Here is a 26919-nt window from a genome sequence, read left to right as displayed (position 1 = left end):
TCATCTTTAGTAGGTTATCAGAAAATTAAACACAAAATAAAATGTGTATAAAACTGTTGAAGAAAACAATTTGCTTTGAGAAACACAACCACCAAAAACATTGTCTAAGCATTCATTCAATCCTGATTCAAAGAAACCAGCTCAGCTATAAAAGATACTTTAGGGGTAAATGGTGAAATCAAATGTGTCACCTAGACATTAAGTGCAATTCAGAAAGTACTACTCCCTCGGTTAGGTGTGATGGAGCTAGTCTGGCTACACAGGGACACGACCTTATTTCAGGAGCTATAAAGCTTAAAGTTCAGGAGACAAATGACATGAGGCTTTCTTAGAACTGACTTTGAAAGGGCTTGGCAAAAATAGCAATATATGTATATATAATAACCATAGATAAAGCAAATGATCAAATGTTAACAACGTCTGAACAGTAGTCTCTCAACATTTCTGTGTGTTTATTTCCGTAATTTTTAAAAAATTGTTAGACTTCTGGTTTTGTTCTTTCCAAATGCCACCGGGCACTGAGGCTGAAAGGCTAGTTCGAAGGCTCACTTTTTGGATTCATGGTTTTTTCTTGACTTCCGGACAGCTGAGAACGAAACTCCATCCTCAGACTAGCTGGTCGGATGGCAGTGCCCCTCACTCTAAGTAGCCTCTTTTCCCATTTCAGGTGTTTCAACCTTTAACTGCCCGGCTTTGTCTGTGCGGGGTTGCGACGGCATCTCACGTTATTCTCAGATGTGAGCAGGTTATACACAAAATGGGCAGCGTTCAGGATGTCTTGTTTATTTCAAAGAGAAAAGACGTAGAGGCCCACGAGAACCATCTTCATGCATTGAAAGGACTGGCCTGTAGAGGATTTATGAATTAATTCTAGGTTGCTCCAGGATCAGTGAGTAGAAAATTCAGGAAAACAGATGATGAGTGCGCATCAGTGACGGCTTTCTAAGTGACTCGCCACCCATTGGCCGGAAGCGCGGTTCCTCAGGAACCCTCCGTGCCATGCTGGGAGTCCTTCCGGCGCCGTGGGCAAGAGGCCAGCTGCGAGCCCAGAGCAGCGCAGGAAAATGAGGTGTGTGTCTGACCGCTTCTTTATCCACCAAGATGTCTGTTCCCTTATGAAAATATTGGCGACAGTCTACTGACCCAACTCCACGTGAAAATCCCTCAGCAATTTTTTTGGAAAACCACTGCTAATAAATACCCACCCCCCTTTTATTACATCTTATGGCAGTTTCGCTATAATGCCGGGAAATCTGACATTACTAGCTCCCTAAGGAATTGTACTTCATCATCTGACAGTCGATACATTCACATTTTTAAGCTGCTTCCACCCAAACCCTAACAGGGTACTAGAAAAACACCAGCAGGGATTTTGCTAAAGCAATGTTACATTTCACAGGCACAAGGAGCAGACGCAGAGTTCACTCCAACCTGAATCTGGCCTTCAGTGCATTTTCACTCCTTTACCAATCCACACCCAGTACTGTCGGTCATCATCCGAGCCTGACCTAGACGGACCAACAAGACTGGTGTACTGTGCCCTCTGGCACGGTAATAATGCCCCCACTCTTAGAGGGGCGAACACTCTCCCTAAGATGAATTAGGAGCCGCAGCTGCAGACAGCTAGAGAGTGGACATGATCGTAAGGCACCTGCCCTGCTCTCCTTCAGCTTCTCCACCCAGACACATAGGTAGGATGTGACCAGCAAGGGAAAGCGTGCACTGAGGTCACCAAGCACACAGAGTGTGAAGCGGTGAGCACACACAGTTCCGAGGAGGAGGGCATCTGGAAGATTTAAAGCTGTCCATCCCCTCTGACCTAATGGTTCTGACTGCTCTAAACACGGGCTGGTCCGACGCCGTCAGCCCTCAGACCCGGGGTTGATTCCAAGGGACTTTCCACGCCCGAAGGGCCTTCCCCGCGGGCACCGAGGCAAAGCCGGAGAAAGGTCCAGGGTCGGCTCACGCGCCCCCAGGGCAGTCCTCCAAAGGCACAGGTGCTCCCGGCAGAAAACAAGTGACTCAGAGCCTGAAGTCTGTCCAGAGGAAGCCTGCGGGGCCGACCTCCACAGACGGCTGCGGGGCTGCCAAGTGCTGTTTCCTGTAGCTGTCGGGTGTTCGAGAGGCCCCCCCGGGCTGCTTCCTGCGGCCCCTGCGGGTGGAGGGGCGCAGTCGGCCGGCCCCACCCCCACGCCAGCCTGCCCACTCAGTGCGGAAAAGCAAATGCCCGCACTCCCGGACCCCCGGACCCCCTGCGCAAGCCCTTGAAAAACAACAGGAAACGAGCATCCACCTCTTCCAGGGGGATCCCGTTGACAGGAAACGGACGTGCTCAGCTGTTGAGGACCAAAGGCCGAGAGCTTCGCATCGCCGGGGCCCCCGTGCAGACGAGGGCTTGGCCATGGGGACACCGCGCACGGCCGTGATCCCACGTTCTCCTCGTGGGTTCCCGCCCATCGAGTTCACAACAACTACTGAAGGCAGGTTGGTTGGACGCCGTGAACGCCCTACGTGACTTGGATACATTGTGCTGAAAGGTGAAGGACAGGGTCAAGATCTCTGAGCCCAGCTGAGACGGCAGATGGACCATCCAGGCTGGGTCGAAGAACAGAAACTTTCCTAGAAAGTTTCCCTTTACAAAAAAAATAAATATTTCCATTTTTAAAACAAATAATAAAACCAGAAGAAAAAGGTTTCAAGAGGTCTAGCAGAGACCAAGATAATCAGCAAGTGCAAAAAAAAAAAAAAAAGAAAGAAAGAAAGAAAAAGAAAAAAAACATCAAAAATGAAATACAGGGAAAAAAAGTGGTCAAATATAGTAAAAACCTTTGAAAAAATGAAACATAAAATACCTGCTGGGTTGCAAAAATATATCTACAGAAGTGAGTGTAAATGCCATTGGAATTTTCCTATATTAGTTGAAAAGGGGAAAAAACAGAGCAAGGTGCACCTGCTCATTACGTCCCCAGTGGTATCCTGTCTCCTCCCTCCTCACCTTTCTCGGGGGCCCGTGGATCCTAGATGCCCCGAAGCTCTCAAACTCTAACCCTCCCTCCCACCCCCCCCATTGCTCTGGGAAAGGTCTGCGTAGTCCACACCTTCCCTGCTTCAGTTTCCTGCTGCTGCTCCTCCACCCGCCTGCATCAGGACAGCCCTGCACAGCTCTCCCACCTGACAGCACTCTCGGCTCAGGCACACGGCGGGCCGTCTCAGGTCCGCTTGAGGTCCACCCAAAGCCTGGGGAACCCCGGAGCCCCCTCCTCCAGACCCAATCTCTGCAGGACCTCAAGGTCCAGGTCACCCTGGTTGCATCTCACCCTCAAGCTACGAGGGCTCTCCGCAGACCCCCAGACGTCCCACATGGACCCCACTTGTCCCTTCCCACACGGCATCCCCTCTTTCTCAAAGGTGCTTCCCCACTCCCGCTGGAAGCAGTGAGAGCATCAGGAACATGGCCGCCAAAGCTACACACCGTCTCAGCTCCACACTCCATGGCCCACAGGCCGTGATTCATTTTTATAACTCGGCACCTCACTTCCTTCCGCCACAAAATGCAGATTACCATCAGCACCCAGGGTTGCTGGGAGGCGGAGTCAGTGGTGACACTGCGCTGGTGAGTGACAGCCGCACAGCACCCTCCCGTTTTCTCGTCTAGATTCAACACGCAGAGACATTGAGCAACCTTCCCACACAGGTGGCCAGGGGCAGGGAGGGTGGGACCCAGGTTTACCGGGTCCCAAAGCCTCAGAATGAGCTGAGGAAGAGAGGTGGTTAACGTGTCCAGTTCCCATTTCTGCTGGGCAGAGGAGGAGGACAAAGATCCCGCTGCCACTGAGACACAGGCAGAGGCGAGTCAGCAAAGTCAGGCCCAAGGGATTCTGGGAGCAGGAGTGTGACCTTGAACAAAGTCACTGAAGACGAGGAGGCAAGGGCCACAGGGAAGGGGGCCATTCCGGGCAAAGGCATCCACACCCATACATGCAGGGCGGGGCAAAAGTAGCTTTACAGTCGTCCCCGTGGGAGATGGCACAAGTTATTAAACAACAACACAAGGGTGAACTCTGTATTTTGCGAACTCACAGCTGTAAACCCACCCTTGCCCCGCCCGGCACTAGTCTGGAGAGCAACAATGACAGTGACTCGGTGGGACCGAAGCCAGCACAGAGTGGGGGTTGGAAAGCAAGAAGTGAGGCTGGAAAGGCTGACAAGAGGCCTGACCATGAACAAGCTGGTGTGACTTGTGAAAGGGTTGAGATTTCTTTTCTCTCATAAGCAGCCGAGTTCCACCATCAAGTCCGAACCCCCTGAGTCACAGGATCAGTTTTGCATTTTTTTTTAGGATCCTTCTGACCGTTAGTTCAGAGAGATTCAAACCCGAAGTCGGGGACACAGACTGAGGAGGCCATTCCAACCGTCTGGGTGGCGGGGGCCTTCACAGAGGCATTTATTTGTCCGTCACCCGAGTGGCTCCCGGCAGGGTGACTGAGGAACGGTGCGCCCAGGCAGAAATGGGTGTGAGGAGGGGGAGAGTTGTCCACACAGTACGTCCGTGTGATCGTGGGCTGCCTAAAAGCCACTCAGATGCAAGTTTTAGAAACCCAGGACTGAGCAACAGTTGGACGGTTTTCCCCACGTCGGGACGTATCAGAGCCCCGCCTGGGCTCCGCCCCGCCCACAGGGGGAGGGGGTCACCTGCAGTGTCACCTGACTCCTCAGAACAGGAACAGCACTTCTCCCCGGCTACCTAGTAACATTTCACTTCTTAAGACAACCAGCTTCCTTGGGAAATGCCGGTCTAGAAGTTTTCAGCTGTATTAAGGTTGAAAACAGTGAAGTTTGTTTTTTTTTTTAACTAGCTCAGAAAGGCCTGGAAAGCAGACCAAACATGAACTTGAATGATCACCAGGGTGTGACGGATGACCCGGACGTGGCTGGGGCGCCGGAGCCCTGCAGGCCGCGCGGGAGTGGAACAACCCGCCCGCTGTAAGTGCCGCTGTGAAACGCACCAGCAAAGGCAGTGACACAGATGTAGAGGTTCCCGAAAAGGTCAGCTCGCTGCAAAAACAAAAAAGAACCCTGCTAATGATGCCGGAATTGTGTTAACAGCCAACCAGACGTCCCCATGTGGAAAGGCCAAGAGCTGTGTCCCCCTCTGGGCTTAAACAGACACAAAGGAGGCCCTGGAACAGGCTTTCTTTGTTCCGGAGGGATCCCTGGAGAGCTCTTAGTTATGTAAATACGGGCTGGCCACCTACTGCTCAGAGTGGGGGGAGACGAGGGTTGTGACTTGGGGGGTGTGGCCACCAAGCTAGGGAGCTGGCCATGGAGCTGGTCTCCTCAGCACCCCTGCCAGGCTGGGCCTGCAGGAGGCTGGAAGTTGTCAGAGGTGCAGGAAGAGTTGAGGGCCTCCTGGGAGGAAGGGGACCAGAGATCCCCATTGCTGCTCTGAGAGGGGAAGTTGGTCCCCCCCGTCGAGGCTGAATAAGGAGTCCCTGACCCCCAGCTTACTGGCAGGAAAGACCACCAGGAGCCCCTGAAGAGAATTACCCCTGAACTGGGGGAGTGTGGCCTGGCCGGGCTCACACAGAGGCTGGGAGGGGGGGCAGCCCCAAGGATGCTGGGTTGGGTCCTGTCAAAGCCTGGAAGGAAGCACCCAGAACAGGTCCCCCACAAGACCAGGCCTGCAGACCCCTGGGAGAGCGAAGGGCAGGCTCCCAGCGTGCTTGGAAGCAAGACCAGTCAGAGCCCTGCGAACTACAAGGGCCCCAGAGACTCCTGGGTTATTCAGGATGGAAAATGCTTTGAGAAACACCAAACGTCTAATAAGAGGGGGAGTTCAAACAAATGATTGTAAAAAGAGATGACATGTAGATGTCAACACGGTCCAGCCTGGGTCTCTGAAAAATGTTTCTAGTTGCAGATCAGTGTGCACGCAGTAAGCAGGCAATAAGGACCTTCCAAGGTGAGGCGGCCCAGGCCACCTGGCTGGGAGAGTTTCCCCGTGAGCAGAAGACCCAGGCGGAGTCCCGAGGAGACACGCGGGTAGCAGGAAACCAGCACGGGGTCTCAGGCACTGTGTCCGGAGGTGTGTGGCACTTTGGAGGGTGAGCTTTCCAGCTGACAGGGGGCCGGAAGCCGGGAATGGTCACGTGGGATTCAGACGTCACCCAATGCTGGGAGGCTCGCCTGGGGTGCCCGCACAGGCTGCGCAGGAAGGGGTGCTCACACCTTACACACACACCCCCTGAGGTGCACAGGTCGGGTCAGGGAGGGTCAAAAAGTGAAACACACACTCAAGGACGTTCTATCCACACGAGCAAAACCTCACAGAAGACATGTGCTGGGAGTTACAGATGGGACCGCAATTTGAGCTCATGATGTAAAGACACTGTGACAGCAGCAGGTCCCTGCTAACAAGCTTTGTGGGGGGGGGGGGGGGGCGTGGGGGGAATAAAACTCTAAGGCCTCTTAGTGGAGACAGAGTAGACAGCGGTGAGCTTCTGTTACACAAGCAACGCCAAAGCCTGTCTCTATATTAAGTTAACAAGGCATCCCTTGGCAGGCTCAAATTTGTTTTTAAATGCCAGTGCATTTAAAGTGCTGAAGAACCGAGTCACCTCCTGCCCCGAATCCGATGTAGCTGCTGATTTGGTTTATATCCTGGGAGGAAAAAACATTCGGGGTGTGTGAAGACATCAACCGCCTTCCGTGACAATTTCACTGCGATCTCTTAACTACACTCTCTCTGCACACGCATGCACACACACATTCTTACCCCGGAAGCCCTGGAAAAATATAAGGTACAAATAAACGTGTGTGGGCTGGCACACATATACATGAGTATTATAATTTTCTTAATACTCTGAGCTAGAAAGAATCAACATAAGTAAACTAAGTTTCAAAAAATGCCGCTAAAATCACCTTTTTGACTTTACATATATTGACATTCAGAACTCTGGATGGTCCCTATCTACCCAAACTTTCAGCTTCGGGTTGAATACAATTCATACACATGATTTGCCAGGCACGGTGCATCCATCAGCCCTACTTCCACAACAGTTAGGTCTACAGGGCAGAGATGGTTGGCTCGTGCACAGATGCGGGCACTGAGCAGCAGAGGGCTCCACAACAACTCGGTGGTCGCGAGGGACCCTGCAGGGCTCTCTGGCTCCCCGGGCCACTTCAGTGAAATCCGCAAACACCTCCGAGCCCTACTCGCTTCCCGGTGATGGACTCAGAGGCTCCTGTGAGCCCTTCTCACTCCGACATTTTCGGGTCATCTCCACATCATTCTGTGTGGTCCAAAAATACGGACACAGCCGGGCATCTCCGGGGGAAGCGCGTCCTCGGCCCGCAGAGGCACGCGTGCCCATTTCTCATCCTTGCAGCGCAGACAGGCACGGGGAGGAGGTCAGGCGACCCTGAGAGCCTCTTCCGGAGATGCGCGCTACGCCGGAGCTCCAGTGGCGCAGAGGGTTAGCGCGCGGTACCTGTACAGAGATCCGTGATACGTCCGTCGATGGTGAGGGACGGCAAATGTCCTGCCCTGCAGCTGGGCTGCAGTTCTATTTAACTGTCGACGCACCGCACCCCGGAGATGCACCAGGACTCTGTCCTCGCACCTCCTCTCCTGTCCAGGAGAGGTCTCCACACCATGCAGAGCTTCGGTGACAGAAGAAAGGTCCACAGGTCTACACAACTGAGGTCATCTGACAAAGCAAGGTGGATCCCTGAGCTTTCTCTCGCTTTTGGTTGGGAGAACTGAAGGAAACTGGCTACTGTCACTCAAAGAAAATCCACAGAGGCCTGTAGCTGGCTTTGGGCACAGCTGGATTCCAGCCTCCCACGATGCCACTGGGATCCTCCTCCACTCTGCTCCCTCTGAGCTGCGGCTGGTGTGAAGCCCCACGTGGGATCCAGACGCTGCAGCTTCTCCGAGACTCACACGTACACCTTCTGAGAGCGGAGAAGAGCAAACCAAATCTGCCCCCGCAAATGTCGCAGCGCATCCTGCTGGACCCACTGAGCGACCTGCCCCATCCACAGACCCACCACTGTGCCCGAAGGTCTGGGGTATCATAACTGATTAAACCAGCCAAACCGCATGACTGATAAAGGGGAAGGGTGGTTTCTCAAAGACAATTCAGAAGGAGGGAGAAAGGTAGCTGGGCAGGATGAAACAGATAGTCATTTCTGGAGTTTGAATTGAGAGGAACACCCCATGAACACGGGAAAAGCCCAGTACTGGCCGCTCGGAGACGCTGCCAGGCGCAGCCAGCCCAAGTTCTCCCGGGCGCCCGGAGCACGCGCTCATCACCACCTCATGCGTGGAACGGGAGTCACCCCTCATGTGTGGTGCTCAGCACTGTCCCACGATTTTCCCGATTCCCAAAAGAAGACGCATCCCTACCACAGCCTGTGACTCAAGGCAGATTTCCTGAACCCCACGGAGGGAGAGTGTGGACAAGGATTAAGGAGGATGCACCCCAGTGAGGAAAGCTAAAAATTGATGGTGTGCGTGCCCACGAGAATCTGAACCATTCGCCCACTGGCGTTATTAACCTAAATCCGTCATCCTCTGCAGACTCGTGCCGTACTCTACCTTCTTCCTCTCTCTCCAAGACAAAGTGGCATTAGATGCCAAGGGACATCCTTTGGCGTCCTCCTAGGAGTCCACCCCACCCCCTGAGCATCCACACACGGCGGCAGACCGGAGGGGCAGAGGCCGGAGCGGCACACCCTGCACACGGAGGGGGCCTTGCATCCTCATTCAACCTCCCCATCTCCCAGCCTCCTTCCTCATCAGCTTCCTCGCTTCCTTTGCAAGACTATTATGAAAATCAAATGATAGGAAGCACTCTGAGAGCTTCAAAATGCTATAAAAACACTGGATACTATTATTGCAATTAATACATTCCTAGGCAACGAGATGCGGACCACACACGAATCCTGGGTTCGCCATTCGTGTGCACTGAGGCAGAGGGAAGCAGGCAGATACAAATCCTTCTCACTTTAAGTCACTGAGAATGGAATGGAACCCCGAGGAATGGAGAAAAACAAGCTCACCTGTCAATGTCCTGTTGAAATGTACACCCACAGCATCAGACATTATTTTGTCTGTAAAGAAACTCTCTATTCACGTTTATTTAAACTCAAAAATGGAGAACTGCATGAACTGCCCAAATTCCACTGCTTAGAACCCGGGCTCTGCCCGTGGGGATGGGAACAGCCCAGGGGGGACGGGATGGACGTGAGAATTGGGTCAATGCGCACACAGCCCTGGGGACTGGGCTGGCGGGTGGCACCCGCTGTGTGGATGTCCACACGACGACGACACGGCAGCAGAGAACCGGCCACACCTTGGTTCACGCCACTGCCCCAATCTCTCCCAGACACGTGACTGAAGGCCCAGGCTTTATCCCCCGGATGGAGAGGGAAATAAAAGTCCTCACAGCTCCTAGGGTTGTGCCGAGGAGGACCAAGAATGATACATATGCGAGGACTGAAAAGATTCCTATTGCACTGGAGGCGCTCAGTAAGCGGGGGTATCGGTGGCTCTGCTGCGACCGATGATGCTTCACAGCAGCCATGCTGGCGCGTCACGGAGCAGCGTCCTGTGCGCTTTCACCCTCGGTGGTCTGTGCGGGCCTCGGGCCGCTCTGACGGGCCAGCTGCGCCGACCCGGGCCGAGGCGAAAATGTACGTGATGAGTTGAAAGCGGCAAGCAGAGGACCGAGTTCTCGGCCGCAATCCCAAGTTCCTGTTTCAGAACTTCCACTGCCCAGATCTTTTAAGGAGCCAGAAATACATTCACCGTGAGAAGCATACAGCTTACCCCAGTGTGTTCAGCTTTTTATAACCTCCACTGCTCTCCAGAGCTCCCGGGCTGTGGTCAGCCCAGCAGGCGAGGTTATTCGGCTAGAGCAAGGCCACACGTTTCTGAAGAACTGATATGATTTCCCGGTCTTTGTCAATATCATTTCTTGTAAACTCAAGTGAAATATGCAAAGCTCCTTGAAAAGCTTTCTGAAATCAAGGCTTTTTTTCTTCCCCCATTTTTCATTTCCCCAATTCATTTCCATTTTTCATTTCCCAAAAGAGAGGGTGAAAAGAAAGGAAAATCAAAGATTAAAAAAATAGGGCAAAGGACCAAAGGATAAAAAAAGAATTGTCTTTGTATGCTGCTCGGGCATCTTTCGATACCAGGAGCTTAGGGCACTGTCCGCCTCACCCAGGGTCCTACGGGGTCCCTGTTTGTCTTCACGGCTTGGGTTCACGGCCACGGGCGGGTGCGCTACCACCTCCTCACCGGGAGGCTTGGTTTTCAGTTCCTTGTACCGATTATCCTGTGTTTTTTTTTCCTTTAGCATGTATCTTGGACCTCACGGCAGTCAAATCACAGCTTGCCAGAGAAAAAGGGAACCTTCGAAACCACGTTCTTACGCCCATTCCGTTTTGCACAGCCTCGCAGCTGGCAGGCGGCCGGGCGGTGGGTGGTCGGGAACACTGGGGACTTCCAAGACAGCACCCAGCAGCCGGGGGCCGAGGACCCAGGCCTCTCTCTGCCAGGCGGAGCGGCTTCCCCATCTCGCCGCATCTGGGCATCCACTTCCTTATGTTCGTTTCAAGTTTGTGCTACTTATGCCCCTTGCCAAGCACACCAACCCACTGCCTGGGCTTTTATTTTATAACCCAAATATTCCATCTTCGGAATCAAAGAAAGCGTCATTCCCAAAGAGCATTTTTTTTTCAGATACAAGCACCTGAATTAGGAGAGTAATGGCAAACTTCTCAATATCGTAGAGTTCCCCCCGCCCGCCCCTTTAAGGCGCTTAGTTTCACAAAGCAATTTTATCAGCAGGGGCTCACACAAGGTCACCTTTTACGGCTTTTTACATGCAAAGAGTTTAACTTTCTGCCCAATGATTGCCAAATACATGGCCATCACTTCCGAAAGGATGACTTTGGCCACCCATTATACGCCAGTGTTCGGTGTACACACAATAATCATAAACATTAAAACACTCCCATGTGGCAAATGTCACTGAAATCCAGCATACGGCTGCTGAAATCCTAGCAAAGCAGTTACTGAACGGCCTCAGACACTTCAGTGATTCGTGTCTTCCCCGAGTCACCTCCCCAAGTCGACACAGAGCGAGGGGCCACAGAACATTCCTAACTTCCAAAAACTAGGAGTCTTTTGGGTAGAGAGAAGACGGGAGGGAAAGAACGGGTCCTCAGACGTGAGGGCCCAACCAGCCACCCACAGGATGGAAGAGAGTGACCCTCTCCTCCTGCGTCATCAGCGGGAGAAGGTACTTCTGCGTGAAGGATTCGTCCTGTACTGCTGTGAAAAAGAAACCATGTTCATCCCATCGAGACCACTGCTACTGAAACTTGGGGTTTTTGTTCTTTCTTTTTTGCTTTGGAGTTTTGTTCTTGGTTTTGTTGTTGTTGTTGTTGTTGTTTGGATTTGGTTTGTTTTTGGCTAAGCCACCTATGTGAAATTTAACGACATAATTCAGATCCATAAGCCACATAAGTCACATGTCCTATTTCAATAAGCTAAGAAACAATAAGTATTTGATTAAACGTTCTCCAATAAAAAAGTACATGGAAAAATAAAATCCAGAATTACCTTTCCAAAGTCACGAACGTCAAACAGGTCGAATGCCTCGAAGAGTTCGCTCTTTCTCATGCCGAAGGTCTCGCAGCAGGCCACCAGAAACGTGCGTATGTTCTTCAGGCAGAGGAACTGCGGGTGGAGGGGGGGGACGGCTGTTAGTCTAGAGTGAGTCATTCTGCACACTCTCTGTCCTCCGTCACACCCAGGGTGCCTTTAAAAAGTGACAAGGGAGCACCCGCCAGCTTTGAGGTTGCTTTTCGATGGCCCCTTCAGCAGGAGTCACCGAGTACCCGCGCTCACGCTCTCGCGGACAGGGGCGCGGCTGTGAACAAAGCAGACAAAGCGTCTGTCTTCGTGACACCCACACTCTGCTGAGAGAAGGCAGACAGGAGCGCGCCAGCAACAAAAGCACGTGTTTGTATTTTCATCTGGTGATATGTGCAACAGAGGAAAATAACTCGAGGTGGGGGGCTTGGGAGTGGCGGGTGGTGAGCTCAGGGTGCGGGGAGCGGGAATGGGATGGTTAGGGAGGGTGTCAGTGCAAGGGGACAGGTAAGCGCAGATGTGAGGTGGCCCGGACCAAGCCAGGAAGAATGACAGACAGGACAGAGGCCTCCAGCCTGGAGGAACATCCCACACCAGGGCCCCGAGGCCGAGTGTCTGAGGATGTGTGAGGAAGGGGACCACGTGGCCAGGGCAGCGTGCATGACCAGGAGAGAGGGGGAGGTGAGCAGTGGAGGGGGGGAGATGAGCAGTGGAGAGGGGGGAGGGGAGTAGGGAAGAGGGAGGAGGTGAACAGGGGAGGGGGGGGGAGTGAGCAGTGGAGAGAGGGGGAGGGGAGCAGTGGAGAGGGGGGGAGGGGAGCAGGGAAGAGGGGGGAGGGGAGCAGGGGGGAGGGGAGCAGGGGAGAGGTGAGCAGTGGAGAGGGAGAGGTGAGCAGGGGAGAGGGGAGAGGGGGAGGGGGAGCTGGGGGAGAGGGGGGGAGGGGAGCAGGGGGGAGGGGAGCTGGGGGAGAGGGGGGGAGGGGGAGCAGGGGGGAGGGGAGCAGTGGAGAGGGAGAGGTGAGCAGTGGAGAGGGGGAGGGGAGCAGAGGGGAGGGGGAGGGGAGCAGGGGAGAGGGGGAGGGGAGCAGGGGGGAGGGGAGAGGTGAGCAGCAGGGTAATGGGATGAGAGGATGAAGGACTTTGTTGGACAGGCTTTTACTCCAACTGAGACGGGAAGTCACTGGAGGCCTAGGGGCAGAGGAGAGATGGGATCTGATGTTTTAAAGGGTCTTTCAGGCCGTTTGAATATAGATTAAAAGGGACTTGAGCCCCTGCACTGGGTGCTCACTTGGTTGGAGCATCATCCCGTGCACCAAAAGGTCGCAGGTTCGATCCCTGGTCAGGACGTGTATGGGGAGGCAACCGACCGATGTTTCTCTCTCACATCAATGTTTCTCTCCCTCTCTCTCCCTCCCTTTTCCTCTCCCTCTAAAATCAATAAACATACCCTCGGGTGAGAATTTTAAATACATACATACATACATGTGTGCATACATACATAGGGAATGAGTAAGGAGGGGGACGGCAAAACAGACAGGAGCCCACGGCACTCACCCGGGTGAGAGAGACCCGTGGGGAGACCAAGTGTCACGTGGAACCGGGTGAAAGGCGCGATACCTTCCCATCATCCGATGGGCAGCAGGCCGCTGGATACGGCATTCTGGGGTCCAGGGCACAGGTGTGTCCCCCAGACATGCATTTGGGAGTCTTGAGAGTGCGCACAACGTTTTAACCCAGACATTGTGTGCCGTGACTTTGGGAGAAGGCCAAGCGGAGGAGAGGACCTGGGGCCAGGCAAGGGGAAGGAGAGCCACCAGGAGCAGGGTCTGCCCGAAGCCAAGTCAAGACGGTGTTTCTAGGGAGGACTGAGGGACTGTGTCAGCGGCTGCTGGTGGCCCAACAGGATTTCAGCGGGCGCTGGGCGCGGAGTCTGGCAGCGTGGGTGAAGGGCACGGATCCACCCCCACAGTAGCAGGCTCCGTGGGAGGATGGGGAGCGGGGGCTGGCTGAAGCTGGTCCAAGAGATAAGGAAAAGAGAAAAAGGGAAGGTAAAATACAGACTCGAATTGTGCTGCAGAGGGGAGCGGAGGATTGAGGAGGTAGTCAGAGAGAGAGATGGAGGAAGGGCCTGTCAAAAACAATGGACGCTGTTCCAACGTGTCCCTGTTTTGACGGGAACAACTCGGTAGAGAGGGAAAGTTAGTCATGCAGGAGGGCGGGACTTCGGGTTGGCAGAGGGGTCTTGCAGTTGGCAAAGGGGTGGGAGCTCCTGGGTGTCGAGTGGCAAAGCCGGCCTTGGCCAAGAGCCCGCTCAGCGCATCAGCACTCACAAGGGCCACGAGGAAAGGCGGACACCATGGGCAACTTCAAACACCAGCAGAATTCACTTCCGTTCCCAAAAAGACGCAGATCCACCTGAGCAAAGGACGCACATACCCCTCAAAGAGAAACATTCTTTTTGGAAATACTGCCTGCAGTGGCACACGCAAAAACAAAATTAAATTATCTCCAGTAAACAAGAGACCCACTAGCTAACGACTTCACATCTGAGTTCTTTGCTTTAAGCATTGCCAATGTTTCATTGTTTGGTTTCTCATCTTGGTTGGTTCATTAATTCGCAGGAAGTGCATTTTACTTCCTGTCCATTTGAAACACTCAGATTTTTCACGGGCTTAACTCAGACGCTAGATTTTACCCTTTACAGGAACCTTTCTCAGCTGCTTCAATATTCCAGGAGGAGTTAAAGCCGCGGGGGAAGCATCCGGAGCCCGCGGGAGCCCAGGAGGCCGCGGCCGACGGCCATATGCAGTCGCTGCTCTCGTCGTGAAAAATTCATCAGGGGACCTTCGCGACACAGAGGCGCTCTGCATGCAGCTCTGCCGCACGGAATCGCTCATCTACAGATTAAAAGCCTCGCGTTCAGCCAAGATAGATGGTAATTACTCTCTTGGGGATGCTGCAACTGCTCTCTTGCCATGTTTTTTACATAATTAAGTGGCCAGCTCATCGCTCACCAAGGAACAAAGCACGATTGCACCTGCGGCCCCCAAAGGTTCCTCGTCAGACTCGGATGTCCCCCGTGGAAGAAAACCACAGTCGACTTCCACGCGAGTGCTCTGGTCGTTCATTCAGAGAAGCAAGTGTGGTTACTGAACGTACATGCATGGATACATACATGAAATGAAGTCGCTATTGCATGCACATGAGAGAGGATTTAAAAACAGGCCTTCCCCTTCCGTCCAGAACCAACCTTGACCTTGCTTGCCCCTTAGCTAGCTCGATGCTATTACACTCCACGAGTACCTACTGGATTTGGAAAAGGTCACCGATATGCTCTTGCTTTTCCAAGCAACCCTCCCCCATTTGGTCACCCTTTTATTGACGTATGTTTTGGCCGACAGTTTTTGAATGCCTACAGTGTTCCAGACACTGGAACTGCTACCAATGAGCAAGACAAGGTTCTGCCCCCAGCTTCTCTCTCAGTCTTCTCTAGAGATTTGCCCAGGTATCTACAGTCTGGCCGATAACACCGGGTCGCACACCGCTCGACGCCCACGGGTGTCCGGGCCCGTGCAAGTGCGGGAACAGAGCGGACGGTGGGAGGAAACGGGCCGGCGCCATCGGAGAAGGCCTGGACGGAGCTGGGCCGCGCAGCCCGCCTGCTGACCCCAAGACTCTCGCTTTGTTTTCATCGTGTCGCATTTTTATTCCAGTTTCTTGTATGTTTTTTAACTCAAACTGGAAGAAAAGCTGAAAGACTCCAGTGGACACTCCATCTACTCAACACCTCTAGCACACTGCCACATATGATTCTGCGCGCCAGCTCTTTGTTTATAAAACCGATTTTGCAGACACCATGGCGTTTCGCAATAACTCAACATACCTCTCCTCGGAATAAAGGTATTTCCCTGCATACCCACGATACCGTTACCACACCTAAGAGAACTAATAATTTCTGTATTATCTCATATCCATTCCACATTCAACTTTCCTCAATTGCCCATCCAATGTCTTTTCACACTGTCTGACCCCCCAGCTGGAATCCAATTAGGTTTCACCCGTTGCAGTCGGCTGCTCTGTCATTGCAGGGTCTTCTAATGTAAAAGATCCCACCACCCCGGACTCGCTGTCTGATACAACGCTCCACATGTTGGATGTGCCTCCTTCTTTCCTCACGGCATTATCAAATCTGTCCCGCCGTCACTTGTGTCTCCCATCGACCAAAGCTAGTCTGCATACACATTAAATACTTAAGCAAAAACACTTTCATACTGTGCACTTCTATGTGATCATATCAGAAGACACCCAATGTTATGTTATCCCATTATGACTGATGCTAAGCTTGGTCCCTGGGTAAGGTGGTTACTGCCACATGTCTTTATTGCAAAGGTGCGTGTCCCTTCTGTAACGGACTTTGGCGTGATAAATTTGGTCCCATGGGGCTGTCCTATTTCCCAATTGTTCTCCCCATGGATTTAGCACCCACTGGTAATTCTTGTTTCAATTATTCCATCCGAGACCACAAAATAGTAATTTTTCTAATTCTATCATTCCTTTCACATTTATTAGCTGGTTTAAAGCTTCCCTGCCCTTTCACGCCCCTAAAACACTTTTTTTGCTTGTGTTCTAATCAGTTGCCATCATTCTTTTGGATGTTCATACTGTCCCAAATTCGACCCCTAGGGCTCCACTCCAGCTGGTTCCCGTGTCCTTCTGACATGACTCTACCTCCCCCGATCAGGCTGTCCCAGGCCCCCTCATGTTTTCTCTGTTCCAGTTCTGGAGTCAGCCATTTCTCCAGGCAAGTCTGTGTTCATTGGTATGGTAGGTGGTATTTAGAAACCGAAGTCTGAGCACCAGGAGACTCCCAGCTTACGTGAGGCAAGGACAGCAAATGAACCAACACCTCCACCCTTTGCTTCAGCGATCCATCTCATGTCACGGAAACCTGACTATTCCCTAATGTGCCTCTCAGAGCATTCGGTCATTGTCTCTGTGGAAGGACCAGGGAGCCAACCCTATCTCACTGAAGACAGCTGATGAACACAGGACTTTGTCTGATGAGATGCGATTGGTGTTTTGACACAGAATCACCTCCCTGGAAATTGCTCTCCCTAGCGGGTGACAGAGGTGATTCATGACGCACAAGGACGCCTCAGCGGCTCACAGCCACACCTTACACTGGACCGAAAATTGTACAGCTCTGCCAAACCATCTATTTTATCTGTATGAGATAACTTTGGGATTTCTTAGGATTTAAGATTAAGGTTTTAGGAATACAAATTAAGTAACATTTGAGTTTTCAAAATATCAGCTGGCTCCACACAGGATAGTTACCCAAAGTAAACATCCACAAAATGTCTAAGTGGCATTTTGTCATTTAAACATCAAGGAGGTTTCCAGGTAAACAGCACCAAGTGTGCGTGAGCAGAAGACGAGACAGCGTGGACCTCTGTGGGCCGTGGATGTAGTTCAGGACATGCCCAGCACGGAGAGCCGGGGCTTGCACAGCAAGCCAAGGGTGTCTGGGCTCATCACAGCGGAACGGTGAGGGTTCTAAACAGGGGAGTGGGACACTTGGGTTCCCACTTTACATCTACTCTTGCCTGGGTTGATGTCTGAGTGTGCGTCCCACGTCCCAAGTCCCGTGCCACTGTGCACGCCACTTAATCCTCACAACTCAATCAGGGTTGTGAAAATGAAAGGTTTTCACTTCTTCTTTTCTATAAACTGGGGCTTGGAGGTCTACCCCCGTTTACAGACCTCCATTTGCCAAAGCAAAGGAGTCTGGATTTAAACCCAGACATTCTGGCCAGAGTCCCTATCCTTAACTCGTGTGTTATACCAGCTCTGTGTTCGCGCTGTGCAGAGTTAAATTTTTAAAGTTTTTCTCTTTCTTGGGGAGACTATGTCGGGTAGGTAGGCAAGACAAGGACCATTAGGGTGTTGTCATATGAATGAAATGAAAAATCACCGCGATCTGCACGAGGAGGGTGGAAAGGGGACTGGAAAGAACCGCAGGAGGAAATTCCCAGAAACTGACTGATGTGTGTCAGCAGGGAGGGGTGGGGTGAGAAGAGAGGAGAATTAAGGAGTATTCCCATTGGGCACCGCACAGACCATGGGGACGACCCCTGAAAACGGAAAATCAAGCTGCAGGAGGACAGGGTTTGTGACAAGGGGCCACAGATGAGTTAGCTCATCCCTGTCCTCACGCGGGGAAAGGCCCACTAATGAGGTGCTGCCCAGCGTCTCCCCCAGGGACATCCGGTGACGAGTGACACGCTCCAGTGATATCTTCCCCCGCCACGTTCACCCTTCCCTGCCCCTTCAGAAGGAAACGCACGAACAGCCTGCGTGTGCGTCACACACGGAAGGACTCAAAGGGCAGCGGAGCCCCCGGCATCCGTGCAGCTAGGCCCCAGAGGCGAAGGTCTGACACCGCCACGGTCCGAGACACCCGAAACTGCACGTCAGGCTGCGCTCTCTGGATCGGAAACGTCTCACATCCGGGTACCTATCACACCAGAGGGGGGCTCAGTGGCTTTCCTAGGCGCAGCAGCCCCTTCGATGCTGGCCGTGCTGACACCACGGAGAGGAGGCACTTGAAAGGCCCGAGTGCTGAACTTCACCATGAAGCTGTGAATCTGTTCCTTTACCCCACTTCTATCCACTGCAGGGTTTCCTGTTTCTGTCCCTGGGTAAGGGCCGTTTTGGCTTCTGTCCATGAAACGAGTGCAAACAGGGCCGCTTCCCTTTTCTTGTGTGAAAGAGAAAACGCCAACTTCTCTAAACCCCTTGGCAATAATGGACCGGCTGTGAGAACCTGGGGCCGCCTCACGGGGGAAAGCCTCCCCGGCGCATTACAAAACGAGTTATTTCAGCCCCCACTGAGAAGCGCTGCCTGGTGGGAAGGCCAGCGGGCGGTCTCGGGCAGCTGCACCGCGGGGCAGGCTTGCCGGCCCACGGCACCCCTCCCGGGACCACGGCCGGCCGGGCCGTCTGTGGGGTGGGCGGTGCTCGGGGTCCCACTGGAAATCACCCCACTCGAAGGACGGACTCTGACTTCCAGAGCCTGGCATAATTCAGACAGTGAGTGGCCTTCATTTGGCAGCTTTCAGAGGCACAGCGGAGACCATGGTGACAGCACTGACAAACATCAGGGCACAGAAGGAGTGTCCTGCCATCGAGAGCAGCAGGATGCTCAGCTCGAGACCAAGCTACCCACCTGCCCCGCCCCCTCCCCTCGCCTACCAAGGAGAAGCCGCCTCCTCTGTTTCGTCACGCCTCGCAGTAGCCTTCTTCCGCACACCGGGTAACTCTGGGACGAAAACCACTCTCGGACACGTCATGGTCTTCTGTGCAGAATCACATCCTACTCCCTGCCTACGCGTCCAACCTCTGCAATTGCTACTCTATCTGCACCCACATTCCTCCCAGTTTAGCATTGGCCCTGAGTTTTGTGCAAACTAAACGTATCGTTTGTGATTGTATCACCTGACAGGCATCCTTACGATGTATGTTCCAGTGAGCTCTGCTCACTGTTTCAGCTTATTCTGTTAAAATAAAGTTGCAGTATTTCTCTAAGTGAACTAGCAGTACACAGAATTTGCATTAAAATAACTATACTAACAAGAACTGAACTATAGGTCGATTTGTTTTCTGACCTATATCACATGTGTATCATATATGTTATATGTATGTTTATACATAACATGCATGTGTGTGGTTTTTTATTAATAAATGCCACTATTTCTATAGACTGTAAGATTTCTTTCTGGAAACATTAACCAATATATTAACCAAGTAGAATGCTTAACCGGGTAGAAATGTATCCTAATTAAGTATGGGAATTGCTCCTTGCTCTTTTCTTTCTCCCACCTCTTTCTTAGCCTTCCTATAAACTCTGCCGTCTCTCAACCCAGGAGACACGTGCTCTGTTTAGAAAACCCAGCAATCAAACAATCGCCAGTACTTATCGCCACATTATCACCACGCCTGTCTTGAGCCCAGTAGCAAATTAACAGTGTTTTATTTCCAGTAGCAACAGAAAAAATCTCCAAAGGAAAAACTAAATGGGTGTATTAACCCGAGTTCTGATGATTCCCACAGTCAGAGATGCCTTCGGTCTTCCATCTGTGAGTCAAATCTCCCATGAACTCAGTTCCAGTGAGTTAAATGTTGTACCCTTCTCTACCCCAACTCTAGTGCCTTAGCTTGCAGTCTGCAAACCTGCGCCCAACTTAGCCATTTTTCCACCAACAATGGAAAACACTTTGAGATGATACGTTTGTTTAGACAGACTACACTAGATCATTCTAGGCCTATCTTCTCCCTACGTAGATATCTACAGGCTAGTCTTCAGCGGCTGTCACCTTTTGCTGCCCTAGTCCTAGGAAGCAGATGCAGAGTAAGTTTTTTGAGGGAGGGGTTACTTTTTTAACCAAACACCAATTAAAGTGTTGCATTATGTGATTTTTAAACAGTGATTTGCAAATGTCGTTCCCTCTGCCTAGAGTGGCGTTTCTGCGGGAAGGCCACCGCTCGGGTTGACCGTGGACAGTCTGAGTCTAAGCCCCGCAGTCCTGCAATCACTGATACCGTAGTCCCCCTTCTCCTAGGCCCCCAGGGGATGCCCGATAGCACAGGCCATCCCAAACCCTCCATATACTCTGTTTTTCCTGCACCTTCGGCCTAAAGGAAGCACTTCACAGCTTCTCTCTGGTGTGTCCAGACTGCCAGCCTCACCACTGTTGTGCTTTAGGACCATTATTAAGTAAAATCAGAAGGGTGATCTGAACACAAGTGATACCAGGACAGTTGATCTGACGACCGAGGTGGCTGCTAAGTGAACGACAGGTGGGGAGCAGGTGTACAGTGTGGATGCGCTGGACCGGGGAGGGAGGATTCACACCGTGGACGGAGCAGGACGGCTCGAGATTTCATCCGACCCTCAGCACACTGTGCGGGCAGTTATTTACAACGGCCAAGAGACGGAAGCAACCTAGGTGCACAGCAGTAGAGGAGGGAATACAGAAGAGGCAGACGCATACAGAATGGAGTCAGCCATAAAAAGAATGAATTCTTGCCACTGGTGATGACATGGACGGACCTAGAGGGTAATGTGTTAAGTGAAATAAGTCAAAGAAAGACAAACATCATATGATTTCACTTATATGTGCAATCTTAAACAAATGAGCAAACGAAACAAAACAAACTCACAGATGCAGAGGACACAGTGATGGTCGCCCGACGGAAGGCGGGTTGGGGGGCTGGGGGAAAAGGGGGAAAGGCCTGAGAAGCACAGACAGGCAGACACGGGACAGTCACAGGGATGTGAAGTGCGGCATGGGGAGTCTGGTCGGTCATACTGTGATAGCCATGCCGAGTGACGCTAGATTTACTGGGGTGGCCACTCTGTACGTTCTATAAACGTCCGGTCACTATGTCGCACACCTGAAACCAATATACTATTGTATGTTTACTGTGATTGAAAAAATGTTTCCAAGAGGAAAAGCAAATAAACAAACTGTTTATTTCTGAATTTCCCTTTTACCGTGTTCAGGCCACAGGTGACGCTAGGTGACCGAAACCGCAGCCAGCACAGCCATGCAGACGGGCGACTCCTGCGGCGACCCTCTCGTTAAAGGGCAGTTCTGGGCGGGCAACCAGTTACACAGCCATCCCTCCCCTCGCCTTCCGTCCTCCAGAATGTTCCTCGCCCCCCAACACCAGGTCCACGGACGCCTCTGTGTCAAGTCTTCCTTGTCCGCTCCAGAGAGAGCTGGTCCCTCCCTCCTCTCAGGTGCCCTATCACTTGCTCGCATGTCCTCACAGAATGGACCCAGGTCTGCTGCAGCCGAATTTAGGTTTTCATTCATCGGTACATGTTCTCAACTCAGAAAAGAGAACTTCCGCCTGGCGCCACTGTATTGCATGGAAGGTCCTCTCCCATCAGACTAGCTTTCCTGATCGCGGGATAGCTCAGCGCACGCTCTCGGACGCCCCAGTTGAAACAAACTAGCACCTCGTTAGAAGCAAAGTGATACAGATCTCATCACACAAGAAATTTCACTGTGATGATACTAAGTGTTTGGAAAAACAAAGTGATTCCTAAATCTTGCCAGACAGCCCACAAGAAAAGGGGAGGGGCAGACAAAACAGGAGAGGAGGCTGTGTAACTCGACGTACAGTTAAAGACTAAGGACCGCCCTGGCTGGTGTGGCTCAGTGGATGGAGCACCAGCCTGCGAATCAAAGGGTCACTGGTTCGATTCCTGATCAGGGCACAGGCCTGGGTTGCAGGCCAGGTCCCCAGGTAGGGACGTGTGAGAGGCAACCAAGCTCACATCAGTGTTTCTCTCCCTCTTTCTCCCTCCCTCCTTCTTCTCTCTCTAAAAATAAGTAAATAAAATATTCTTATAAATTAAGGACAATAACTCTCTCCTGGCAACATTGATTTTTTTAATGGCAGATGTCGAACACTACAGTGTTTTACTGCAAACTGCATGACAGTGGCTGGGAGACATCTTTCCTTTCAAAGAATTTCTTCACAATTTCACACAATTATCCAATGCTCCTTCTCCAACATTTTCGCCAAGAGGTATGCCTGATGGCAGAGGGGAATAAACTCCTCTCTCTGGGGTCCTGGCCTCGGAAGCTGCCCAGCCCAGCCCAAGCCCAGGATTTCTTTGTCACGTGCGAACTTCGCCTTCCAGCCCCTTAGACAGTCGCGCTGCAAACGGGCAGCGCTGTAAGCTGGGTGCCGCTGCTTCAAGCCACCCTCCCACCCGGGGCCCGACTCCCATGAGGTCAGCTGCCAGCGCCAACGCCCAGCGAGAGGTGCTGGGGGTGAGAGGAGAAATCATGAAGAAGGGACAGTCTTGGGCGGTTTGAGATCTAGAGAAAAAATGTGACCAGGAGGCAGCAGCTGACACTTGGGGCCATGGTGAATGTGGGAACGTAAGCCTCCAGGTTTCAGGAGCTTCTTGGAGGAGGCTCTTGACTCTCGGCCACGGCTTATGAGATGAACGCTAAAGCCAGTTTGACCTCCTCAAAGGCGAAGAAAACCACAGCTACACCTGGAGTCCGCCTGTACTGTAATTACAAAGTGTCCCTTCACATCGTCACCATCGGCTGCAGGAAAAACAACGCAGGGCCCTGGCCGGGTAGCTCAGGGGGGCGGAGCGTTGTCCCAGCACACCAAGGCTGTGGGTTCGATCCCTGGTCAGGGCGCATACAGGAAGCAACCGACGAGTGCACCAGTAAGTGAGACAGCTGCCCCAAAGGGAACCATTTTCCCAGGAACTCCGGGCGGGAAGTCCTTCCTGAGGAGGTGCCACGCAACTCCCCCACCCAACGACCGCAGCACATGCAAGACTCTGATTCCGCCGGGGCCACAGACGCACACCAGGCTCACTCGGGGCGCCAGCGCGCTGCGGAACCCCAGCGCCATCTCGGTAGAACACCAGTGGGCCGGCTGCCCTTGGCAGGTCGTACCAGACAGAAACCGAGGGGTAAACAGGAGTTAAGGGATACAGCTCTCCACTTAGAGACTTGGGCTGCACCTGAGCTCGTCCTGAAGGACCGGCCTTTGGGAAAAGATGAGCCTGCAGACAGCCCCACCCCCACCCACCCCCACCCACCCCACCCCCATCCCCACCCACCCCGCGCCACCCCCACCCCAGAACGGTCCACCCTCCAGCACCATCACGACCACCATTGTCCCCACCCAGCAGATTACTGCATAGCAGCCAACATGACCAATCTGATAAGTAAGATGTCGGGTATGTCTTATTTATTTTATGTATGCTTTTATTATTCAATGTCAATCAAAAGTACATAAAAATTTAATCTGTTTACTCAACAATTTGTTCCCCCACGACCTGTGGTTACTACAAATTAGTTTGTCAAACACAACACCACCTGCCACAAGAAACCTGACCGTGACCCGCTCTAACGCACTAGCATGGGGGGGCAGCATTGGGTGCTGGGGGTGCTTCTATATGGCGCTTGTAGTCTTATCTTTGGAAACCCTGGCATTCACTTAGTAGTTAAGGGCATGATCTCTAAGAAACGATGCCTACAGGAATGTCAGGTTCTATGATAACCCCTTTCCAGGCCTACAAGCTACTGTTTTGTTATGTAGTAGAGAGGGAATCGGATGTACTGGCTACTTAGTCTATAACTTAGGCCACATGTGGGCAGAAGAGTTTGAGTCTTTAGAATTTGATGCCAAACACTGATGAGATCCTCAGAAAGCCCCTCCCCGGGAACAGACAGGAAGAGACATGTACCCTGTGAGAAGTGGCAGTACTCGGCATTCAGCAGATATAAGGGGCAGAAAAAGAGACTGACCCCCCCACTAAAAGATCTGGAATCCATTACCCCAGCACACGAAGGGCCACAGCACAAAGAGCAGGGAGCCGCAGTGACGACGGTCCTGAAGTGCGGAAGTCCCCAAGCAGCTGCCGTGTCCTGAGACCCACCCCCCCCGACCCCGGGGGCAGAGGCTGCGGTTGCCTGGGCTTCTGCTGCCCAGAGAGATGCGGCGATGAATGTGTCCTCCGTGAACAACTACGTTAACAGATGCCTTTGACCACTCCACCGACTGAGAGAGGACTGTGTCACACATAAGAGTGGGAAGTCAGAGGAAGAAACGAGTAGAAGGGGGAAAGCAAGGAGAGGCAGGTAGGAAAAGCAGTGGGGCAGAGGGAAATGACATGGATGGTGTGGGGGTGGTGGGGGTGGGGCGTTAGTCAAGGAGGGGCGAGAAGGCCCGGCCAAGACGAAAGGGAGGAAGTGGGCAGGAAGGGGTGGCCCGCACGGCCACAGGGACCCCGCAGGCCCAGCCGAGGCCAGAGGGTTCTATCCTCCAGACAGCAGGTCATGTCACTTGACCTCCTGCCACAGGTCATGTGCATTCGCACAAATCTCAGTGAGCTCACCCTGTGAGGGTCCCCTGGACCTGCTGGTCCGTCCGGGCCTCCAGGGGGCACTTCCTGAATGAGGGACCCTCAGAGGTCACACCCTTCCCACATCTACGGTGTGAAACATCAGTCCCCTCTCTGATGGAGGGAGGGTGGCGGTGACAGGAAGACGTCTCCCGTGATGGATTATGGCCTTTCCTTGCTAGCATGGTGCCCCACTCAGTTGTACGTTGTTCGGCTACTTCTGGGCCTCCAATGCTTTAGGGAAGGATGGGTTCTGTAGAGCCATCTGCTCTACGGCGGAGACTCGGTCATAACGGTGTCACCCTCTTCCAGACACAATCGAGCAAGTGGCCGTAAAACACACGATGCCGGCCCTGGTGACGGTGGCTGGGCTGTGACTGTGAGCCAGGCCACGGGGGGAAATGAAGCTCTAAAACCCGGTGCCGTGACAAGGGAAAGATCATTCCTGTTGGCTGGCTGGACACCCCACACGGCACCAGGCGATTGATTCCCCTGCAGTGTTCTCGCCCAGCGCTGGGAGGCGAGTCGTTTCCAGTCCCTCCCCCACGGCCTCCTGGCTGCGAGACTGCAGGTCTGTGGGTCCCGGATTAGGTGCCCAGGGGCCTGGCAGCACCAGAGCAAGCCCACGGGGACGCCGCAGGGTGTTTCAAATTTTCAAGACAATCACAGACATCTGTCAACATCGGTCGGACACTGACGACCACTGGTTCCGATCAGAGAGGAGGTGGTACGTTATATCTCATGACATTCCTCTCCACGGCACGTCTGCGGGGAGCTGGGCACTCGGCAGCAGCTGTGATGGAAAAGCAAACGCAGCCATCGACCACTGCGGGGCAGGAAGCGGCGGCGGCGCTGGGGGTGAAACCTTCCTCCGAGATCGGAGACAGCGTGCCGTCCCGTCCCCCTCCCACCAGGAAGGCGTGGTGGCTGTTCAAGAAAGAAATTAAATGCAAAGTTTTTTCCTTCCAGTTTCTGTGTATCCTTTTCTTTTTCAAACAACCATGACGTTGTCTAGGGCTAACTACTTAAAAACAAAAGTGGGAGCATCTCTGGACTCGTAGAAACAGAGAACATTTGGACAGGTGCCAGGCGAGAGGAAGGGGGGTGGGCTGGGCGAAGGGGCGAAGGGATTAAAATGTCCGGATTGGTAGCCCCGTCCTGGGGGTGTGAAGTGCAGCACAGAGAGAGGAGTTAAAAATATTGTGATAACTACGCAGGGTGTCAGATGGGCACTAGATTTACTAGGGTGATCACTTTGTAAGTTATGTAAATGTTCAATCACGGGGTCGTACACCTAAAACTAATGTAATATTGTACATCCACTGTAATTCAAAGATTAAATATTTATTTATTTATTTATTTTTAAAGATTGTGTTTATCTATTTTTACAGAGAGCAGAAGGGAAGGAGGAAGAGAAGGAGAGAAACATCAGTGTGTGGTTGCCTCACGCACCCCCAGCTGGGGACCTGGCCTGCAACCCAGGCATGTGCCCTGACTGGGAATCGAACTAGCGACCCTTTGGTTCACAGGCCCACGTTCAATCCACTGAGCTGCACCAGCCAGGGCTAAACATATTTTTTAATGCTAGGGATTTTTGTTTTGTTGTTGCTGGAGCCTCAGGGTAAAGTGGGGGAAATTTACAGACACTAACTGGGCCGAGAGCGGAGAAACTCTGAGCACCTCTGCTGTAGGCGACTCCCACCCTTCCGAGCCCATGGCCGGCAGGCTGCACGTCTGGTCTGGGGGTTTGGGCTAGTTGTCTGAGCTCAGCTGAGAATGCGATTAATAAAAAGGCCATCCATGATTGGAAGTACCAGATTGTTCTACAGCATCAGTGCAACAGAGGGAACCGTAACTGTTACCATACACTTCCTACCACAGATGCGACTGTAACTGTTACCATACACTTCCCACCACAGATGGGACTGTAACTGTTACCATACACTTCCCACCACAGATGGGACTGTAACTGTTACCATGTCCTTCCCACCACAGATGGAATTGTAACTGTTACCATGTATTTCCCAGTCTTATGTGACTTTCCTTGGCCTCCATTCTGTGTTTGTTTGAACAGGAAGATTGTTGAATGTTTGCTTCATATTCAGGAAGAACAAATTATATCAATTTGCCCGTTCACTATTGTCTCACCCAGAAGTATTGCTCAGATAGTCACGGAACCTAGAGGTTTTTCGATGATTTTCCTCTATAATATGCATTTACTCTGTAAGTAGACTGCTATGATGTTCTCTATACATTTTGGAAAAACCCAAGGGCCTGCATGCTTAAACCTGCCACAA

At 52.4% G+C, this 26919-nt stretch overlaps 1 protein-coding gene across 2 annotated transcripts in view; it reads right to left on the bottom strand.

Moving 5' to 3' along the window:
* Window positions 1-26919, bottom strand: part of VAV3 (vav guanine nucleotide exchange factor 3) — a 263079-nt gene that overhangs the window by 189955 nt on the left and 46205 nt on the right. For both annotated transcript variants that reach the window (XM_045816668.1, XM_045816669.1), the window contains exon 2: window positions 11639-11755. In XM_045816668.1, coding sequence (XP_045672624.1) covers window positions 11639-11755 — 117 coding nt within the window. The remainder of the gene's footprint in view (window positions 1-11638; window positions 11756-26919) is intronic.

The sequence above is a fragment of the Phyllostomus hastatus genome, unplaced genomic scaffold, assembly GCF_019186645.2.
Source record: "Phyllostomus hastatus isolate PE091 unplaced genomic scaffold, TTU_PhHast_1.1 phas_scaffold_216, whole genome shotgun sequence".
Classification (NCBI taxonomy): Eukaryota; Metazoa; Chordata; class Mammalia; order Chiroptera; family Phyllostomidae; genus Phyllostomus; species Phyllostomus hastatus.
The sequence above is the reverse complement of the archived record's forward strand: the minus strand, read 5'-3'. Positions and strand labels throughout refer to the sequence as shown.